At 39.1% G+C, this 8,365-nt stretch overlaps 1 protein-coding gene across 1 annotated transcript; it reads right to left on the reverse strand.

Annotated features, from left to right (window-relative positions):
- Positions 1–347: 347 nt before the first annotated feature.
- On the reverse strand, positions 348–920 carry LOC115653542 (interferon beta-like). The gene has a single exon (XM_030566937.1). The coding sequence runs from the start codon at positions 918–920 to the stop codon at positions 348–350; it is 573 nt and encodes a 190-aa protein (XP_030422797.1).
- Positions 921–8,365: the final 7,445 nt, after the last annotated feature.

The raw sequence follows: 8,365 nt of genomic DNA on the forward strand, positions 1-8,365 counted from the left end.
AAGGGGGCTTCTCACTGTTCTTTTCCCCAACTTAGACATTTACTGGGCAAAATTATATTTGGTATGGTTAGTTATTACTTAATGATATTTTGTCATTAGTTAGCAGTTATGATATATTTGTATATTTTTCATATAGAATATTGTGTGTGGTAGAGAAGCACTAAATTATATGCTATTCTAAAAAGTTTTGAACATATTTTTGAAATAGCTTTATGCATAAAATTATGATGGGAGAAAGATTGGGCCCTACATATTAGGAGTTATAAATCTATTCACTCATCTCTCTCCAGCTGTTTTAGTCAAATAATATTATCTGAGTTTTCTAGGAAAAAAGAAAATATGGTACCTTAATTTTGAAGTCTCTTTGTGAGTATGTTGAGCATGAGGAAACATCTGGATATTTCTGCACGGATAATCTCCCAGGCACACTGGCTGTATTGCTTTTCTTTCAGGAAATCATTGATTGTCTGGAAGTATCTCTTCAGTCTGAGGCTGGTGAGCAGGAGGTTCTCATTTCCTGGGTAGCTTATTTCCTTTTCCACCTCAGCGCTCAAACACGTCTCCAGTTTCTCAATATGCTGGTGAAGTCCATTCTGGAATTCCTTTATGGATGTCTCATTCCAGGCAGTTTGGGTGAGATTGTTGTTGAAGATATGGAAGAGTTCTTGGAGGATCTGCAGGATGGCTTTCTTGGCATTCTCTTGCTGGGACAGTCGGATCTTGAGGATATCTCTGGGCTTGAAAACTGTCTTTTCATTTAGACATTGGAAGGGAAAGTTTCCACCCATTTTCTCCAGATGCTCTAAACTCTCTCTGTTCATTCTGGTTTGCAGAACATGAATCCTGTTACAGTCCAGACATGAGATTTCACTGGAGAAGAGCAGCATGAGGCAAAATTGCAGCAAACTCCTGCTGATCATGATGATGTCTTAGATTCTCTGTCTTTGTGTAGAACTTGAGCAACTGGCGCCTGTTCAGGGTCTTTTGTAGACTTTTGTGTTTTTGACCCATGTCTTTGAATTTAAGTATTCTGTAGGAAAAGATTTTTCTTTCATCACTTTCTACTTTTCAGGGTTTTTCTTGCTTGAGATTTTCACTTTCAGTTTCCTTCTTTTTATTTAGTGGAAGCGAACAAGTCATTAGAAAAACAAAATCACAGTCATTAGCTTTTTTAATATTAAAAAATCCCTACATTTCTTTCCTTAGGTTCCCCCTGTCCTCTTAGATAAAAAAATATTTAAAGGGTAAAAAGAGTATGATGATTAACAATGTCATCCAGTTATAGGTTAGAGTAGGGACTTGTCTGTCTACTCCCAAGTTCCTGTAGTTAGCACTGCTAGGCAGGTCTGAATGTCTGTTACATCAGTAAGTTACATCAGCAAGACTATCTCTTTTATGAGAGAGGAAAAACCATGTGTGTAGAGAATACTAGAGGATGGACTGATAACTGAAAAGATTGTGTGTTTGAGTTTTCACCATACAAGCTTTATTCTTTTTTTCCAATGTGCATTTCACTGAGCTTGGACACTGAAATTCAAGTGGTCTGATGAATGAAGGTGCAACCTGTGGCAAGTTTCATTTTCTGTTTTTCATACCATAGCACTAAGCTGTCATGTTGGAGTTTCCATCAGTGAAGGGGAATGGTTTTCAACCCAAAAATTGAAAAGGAATTTTTTCATATTAATGTTAAAAAAGGAATAGAAGAAAATATAAACATATTTCTGTTCACGTCACTTCTTTTACGTCTTCCTCCCCCATCACCTCAATTTCTTTCTGTAGTCATAATTTAGAGTTTTGTCTAAACTATTTGGAAGTGTCACTTTAAAAAATGTACATAAGTGATGTACATAAGTATACCATATAAGGGACCCAGTCATACCAGAGACTTTGCACCCCAATCTTGCATTCACTCCAGTGGGGGTCCTTTGTGTGCATTTTCTAGCAAGTAGAACCTTCAGGCGATAATATTTATATTAAAGAGAAAAATTAAAAAATCTGAATCTTAGCTTTTCTTGTTTAAAGTAGGAAAGCAATGGGAGTAAAGACACATAGTCTTTCAGGATATTTTCATAAGCAATTAGCCTGTTTCCTGGGAAAGATTAGCTGCAGACTCAGCTGGGTGAAATATTTACTAGAATTTGATGAAATACCGTGTATTTAAATTTCAGTGAAAATAGTAGGAATTTTTACTGGAATTTTTTCCTCTGTGTCAGCCAGCTTAATTTGAATGTGAAATAAGAGATTAGTTTAGCCTCTTTTCCTATTTGCAAATAATCTACAAATAAATTCAGGATGTGTGAATGTGTTTATTTAAAATGATTTGACAAATGTTTTATACACATTTCACTCTGATTGCTCAGGACCTCCTCACCACATATTTTCCCTATGAATATTTGCTATGCATAATTTGCTACTTGTTCTGTTTTATGGTTTACCTGAGTCAATGCTATTGTGTCTGTTCCCGGGCTGGTTGCCTTCAAATTCAAAACTGCTTTCAAAATGTCTGCAGGAACTTTTCTCAAGAAAATTCTCTTTCAAATAAGCATTTCTATGAGTGTTTGTTATACTTTCTTATTAAAGAGATGTTCTTTTCTAACAAAAACTCAAATGGAGAAATATAACAGAAAATGTTTATAAAGGGCCAAACATTTGTCATAAATGTTTAATAAGTCTCTCATGTTTCAACTGTAGCTGAAATATGTTGTTGACTGATGGCTCTTCAGAACTAGTATCCACTTACACCAAACTTGTTAGAGAGGTGGATCCTCACTAGATCTCATGCAACCGGCAGATTTATTACTAGAATTTTAAATGTTGGGTTTAGGTAATTTTTAGGCGTTGATGATGTTATAACTGAAAGTTGAACTCGTTCTGTACACCAAACTGGTTGTTGGTGGCAAGGAACCACACAAACCTGATTTGGAAGGTGTGGAGGGGTGGCACCAGTTGTTCAGAAAACTGAGGGATAGAATTGCTGACTTGAGTGTACGGAAGCCTGATTCATGTGACTTGATTTGTTTGTGTGTGTGTTGAGGTGTGTGTGTGCGTTGGGAAATCAGTTTGGCCAAGCTGGTGTTAAGGAGAATGAGGGTTATGAATGGAAAGCTACTGAAGGTCAATCAAGAGACAGATGATAAAAACAAAAGGTTCTAAAATAAATCACTGGGGGAAGACCACAGGACATGTGGGCAAGAGGAAGGAAGGGGATGAACTGGCCAAAGCCAGGTTATCTAAACTGGGGGATAAGACTCTGTTTTTGTGCATATAAGTGATGCATTGCAACAGAGGAATGTTGGATGACCCCAAGTGACCCTGATCCAGGCCCATAGAATGGCTGGTGTGTTGAGAAAACTGAGGCAGGGAATTGAGAATAGGGTTTACAATTTTTGTTCCAATCTGTGTATTTTCCATGTGATAAAGTAAATAGCAATAGTATGTTAGAATCCTGTGCAAAGTGTCTGGGTATTATAATCTACAGTTACTACATGGCCCCTGAAAGAGGTAAACACCTCTGGGAGCACTTCTGAGAGAGGACATGTTAAAGCACATTCTGAGCTTCAAAGACTTCTCAGTTGACATCTCAGATGAGCCCTCACTTACAATGCCGACAGACCCCAGTTGTCAGCAGGCAGGATTGAACCTGGGACATTCTAATCTTAGTGTATAAGTCTCAACTGTAGGAGCTGAAAGCCACATGCTTCTTAAGCCAAATTTGTAGCAGATACATCAATCTTTAGATGGTTCAGATGCCACTATAGGGTGACAGAGCACCACACCAACCAGGCATAAATTGTATACTTCCTGTAGCTGAGGAGGCCCAACCCAAGCTTCAGAGATTTCCCAGCTGATATCCCAGCTCAGGTGACCAGACAGCAAGTGTGAAAAATCGAGACATGAGGTCGGGGGATAATAGGTGTCTATGTAAGATAAATCCCCAAATATCAGGACTGTCCTTATAAAATCAGGACATGTGGTCACCCTAATCCCAGCTGCCCAAAAATGACACTTTAAAAGGTTGTCTGAGGTAACCGCGTGCAGCCTGGAACAGCCCCGGAAAATATTACTTGGAAAGACTGGGCTAGGGAATCTAATGGGACCAGAGCTGAAACAGATGCTGCAGATCTCTGTGCCTGAAAAGGCCTTTTTGATCTGTGCAGAAACCACAGATTTTGCTGAGTCTGGAGATGGAATGACAGCCGCTTCCATGAGGAAGTCTATGGACGAATCTGCCCCTCCTTCCTCCTGCCCATGAGTGGAAGGCTGTGGGAGAATCTCAGAGGAAGATATTTACAAATTTTTCCTCACTTTTAAGAAGTGCGGACTGGGATTTCCCACATGTATGGCAGCGTCTTATGATTCAGGTGATATTGCCAAAGAGCTTAGCTGAACGCTGCCTTCAGCGTTCCCCGTTTTTTATTAAAGGTCTGATGGAATGAAAGGGAATAGTTTTCCCCCAGCACTGAATAGGTTTGGGGTTGTTAGACTTTTTCAGAAGAATTTGGTATTTTTCCTGGAAAGTAACTGACTGACATATTCCACCAAATGAGGAGCTGCAGTTTAGAGGTGACATTGAGAAACTTTTGTGTTTTCAACCCGTCTCTGAATTTCACTGTTCTGTAGGAAAAGGTTTTTCTTTCAGCACTTTCTACTTTTCAAGATTTTTTTTCTCCTTGAGGTTTTTACTTTCAGTTTCCTTCTTTTTATTTAGTGGAAGTGAACAAGTCATTAGAAGAACCAAACCACAGTCATTACCTTTTTTAATATTAAAGAATCACTACATGTCTTTCCTTAGGTTCCCCCTGCCCTCTTAGATAAAGAATATTTAAAGGATAAAGAGAGTATGATGATTAACAATGTCATCCAGTTACAGGTAAGAGTAGGGACCTGTCTGTCTACTCCCAAGTTCCTGTAGTTAGCACTGCTAGGCAGGTCTGAATGTCTGTTACATCAGCAAGACTATCCATGCTTTTAAGTGATAACAATTAATTTTGGCAGATGGGGGGGAAACTACTGCAGAGGTTCTTTTTGCTGGATTCTGCACATAGCAGCAGTGAAGTGATGTGTAAAGCTGCTGTTCCTTCACTTTGCCAGCAGATGGGAAATTTTCCCTCCCTTGTGTCACACACAAAATCAGAAAATCCTGCTATACTCTAGCTGTCTCATTCATTCCTTCCTTCCAGCCTTTGATAGAGGATAATACTATAGGGACCTCTTTAAATTTGATTAGCATGAAAAGAATTCCTGTGGGAGATTGGGGCCCAGACAATTCTCTATTAATCTCTTGCAATTTCCTGGCCATTTGAAATATGAAAGAGGAGAAACCATGTGTGTAGGGAATACCAGAGGATGGACAGAGGGCACTGAGAAACTGGGAGGTTTACTTAAGAACCCAATACCAGCTGTGAAAAGCCTGAGGAACAGGTACAGTTGAAGAGTGTGAACATGTTATCTTCTCGGGCACTTCTGAGTAGTTCCCAGTGATGTAGTGTAGTGACATGGAATGGAGTTGTCAAAAAAGATTGTGTGGGTGGTAATAAATGTGCTAGAGAGACTGACATAAATGAATGTCACTTTCAGACGTGCTTAACTTTTCACCATTCAAGCTTGGACATTGCAATTCAAGTAGTCTGATGAATGAAGTTTGCAGCCTGTAGCAAGTTTCACTTTCTGTTTTTCATACCATAGCAGTAGGCATAGCACTAGCGTGTTGGAGTTTCCATTGGTGAAGTGGAATGGTTTTCAACCCAAAAATTGAAATGGAGTTTTTCAGATTAATTTAAAAAATGGAAAGGAAGAAAACATATAAATATTTCTGTTTAAGTTATTTCTTTTACTTCTCCCTGCCCCATCACCTCAAGTGCATTCTTTAATTGTAATCTGGAGTTTGTCCCTAAGCTATTTGGAAGTGTCACTTTAAAGAATCAGTTTATTGTTCATAAATATACGTATATGGGACCCAATATTAATATAGGCTCTGTACCCCATCTCTGATTGACTCCAGTGGGAGTTCTGTGTGTACATTTCCTGGCAAGTTGAAGCTTATGAATATTAATGAGAAAGAGAGAAATTTAAAAATCTGAATCTTAACAACAAAAGTAATAAAGCAGTGGAAGTCAAGACACATGGCCTTTCAGCATATTTGCATCAGCAATTAGCCTGCTTTCTGGAAAAAGTTAGATGCAGTCTCAGCTGGGTGAAGTATTTACTAGAATTTGATTAAATACTATATATTTAAATTTCAATGAAAATAGCAGGAAATGTTATTGGACTATTTTTCCTTTGTGTCAACCAGATTAATTTGAATGTGTAATAAAAGATTAGTTCATCCTCTTTTTCAATTTGCAAATAATCTGTAAATAAATTCAGATTTTGCTGATGTATTTATTGAAAATGCTTTGAGAAATGGTTTATGGGAACACATTCCACTCTGATTACTTAAGACTTCCTCACCATATCTTTTCCCTCTGAGTATTTGCTATTCATAATTTGCTACTTGTTCTGTATGATGTTTCACCTGAGTCAATGCTATTGTGCTTGTTCCCGGGCTGGCTGACCTCAAATTCAAAACTGCTTTCAAGAATTTTTCTGGAGAGATTTCTCTTTAAAATGTGTATTTACAAAATACCTGTTATATTTCTTCTTGACGCAAATGTTCTTTTCTAACAAAAACTAACATGTACAAATATTTCTGAAAATGTTTCAGAAGGCCAAACATTTTTTATAAATGTTTAATAAGTCTCAAATGTTTAAGCTGTAGCTGAAATATGTTGTTGGGAGCGCTACTGTTGATGGATAGCTCTTCAGAAATACTGTCCGCCTACACAAACTTGGTATATAGGTGGATCCTCACTAGAATTGATGCAACCAACAGCTTTATTACCAATATCTGAAATGTTGAATTTAGGGTAATTTTTAGCCATTATTCATGTTATATAACTAATAGTTTAATGGATTCTGTACACAAAACTGGTTGTTGGTGTCAAGAAGTGCACAAGCTTGATTTGGAGGCTGTGGAGGGGTGGCACCAGTTGGTCAGAAAACTGAGTGTGACTTGCCTGATTCATATAGTTTGATGTGTTTGTGTTGGAGGGATGAGGAGAGGGTCTATCTGTAAGACATGAATTCTAGTTGATATTAAGAAGTTGTTGATATGAAATTTCCTTATCATGAGAATACTCTTTCTATGTAGATCCATCATGTTGGACAGGACCTATAGGAGGTACTCCCTAGGCTAAGGACAATGAATGTGGAGTATTTAACTTAAAACTATGTTCTAATGACAGCATACTTATGCTAAGTAGGGAACCAGTTTGGCCAAATTGGTGTTAAAGAGTATGGGGGTTAGGAGTGGAAAGTTGCTGAAGGTTGAGAAAGAGACAGATGACAAAACCAAGAGATTCTAAAAGAAATCACTGGGGGAAGACCCACAGGACATGTGGGCAAGAGGAAGGAAGGGAATGAACTGGCCAAGGCCAGGTTATCTAAGCTGGGAAAGAAGGCTCTGCTTTTGTGCATATAAATGATGCATTGCAACAGAAGGATGTTGGGTGACCCCAAGTGACTCTGATCCAGGCCTATAGAATGGCCTGGAGTGTTGAGGAAACTGAGGCAGGGAATTGCAAGTAGGGTTTACACTTTTTGTTCCATTCTGTGTATTTTCCATGTGGTGAAGTAAATAGCAATAGTGTCTTAGAATCCCTTACAGAGTGTCTAGGAGTTATAATCTACACTTACCGCATGGTCCCTTGAAGAGGTAAACCAGAAGGCTCTAACCTATGAGTGTACTTCTGGGAGAGAATGTGTTGTTATAATGACTTCCCAGTTGACTTGTGGGGCGAGCCCCCACTTGTAACACTGACAGACCCCAGTTTTCAGGGGGAAGGATTGACCCTGGGACATTTGAAGCTCAGGGTATGAACTTCTACTGCATGAGCTGAAAGCCACATGCACCTGAAGGTAAAGCTGTAGGAGACTCATCAATCTCTAGATGGTCCAGAGGGGGGCAGAGCACCACACCAACCAGGCACGGGTTGCATACTTTCCATAGCTGTTGATCCCTGTCATCAGCAGGCAGAATTGAACATGGGACCTCTGGAGCTAAATGCATGAGCCTCTGCTTCATGAGCTAAAAGTCACATGCCTCTTACTCAAGGCTGTAGCAGACTCATCAGTCTCTAGTGGGGTTTGGTGGCACTAGAGAGGAACAGGGCACCACACCAAGCGGGCATGGTTTACAACAGCACATAGGCAGGGAAATCATATAATGTTTAAGGAGAATTAATTACAAAGGTCACAGAACCTGCCCCAGAAGCTTCCTACAGAGATGGAACTCTCTGTGTGAGCCTTTCAGCTGCTCCACACAGAA

The sequence above is a fragment of the Gopherus evgoodei genome, chromosome 6 (genome assembly GCF_007399415.2).
Source record: "Gopherus evgoodei ecotype Sinaloan lineage chromosome 6, rGopEvg1_v1.p, whole genome shotgun sequence".
In the NCBI taxonomy this organism is placed as follows: domain Eukaryota; kingdom Metazoa; phylum Chordata; order Testudines; family Testudinidae; genus Gopherus; species Gopherus evgoodei.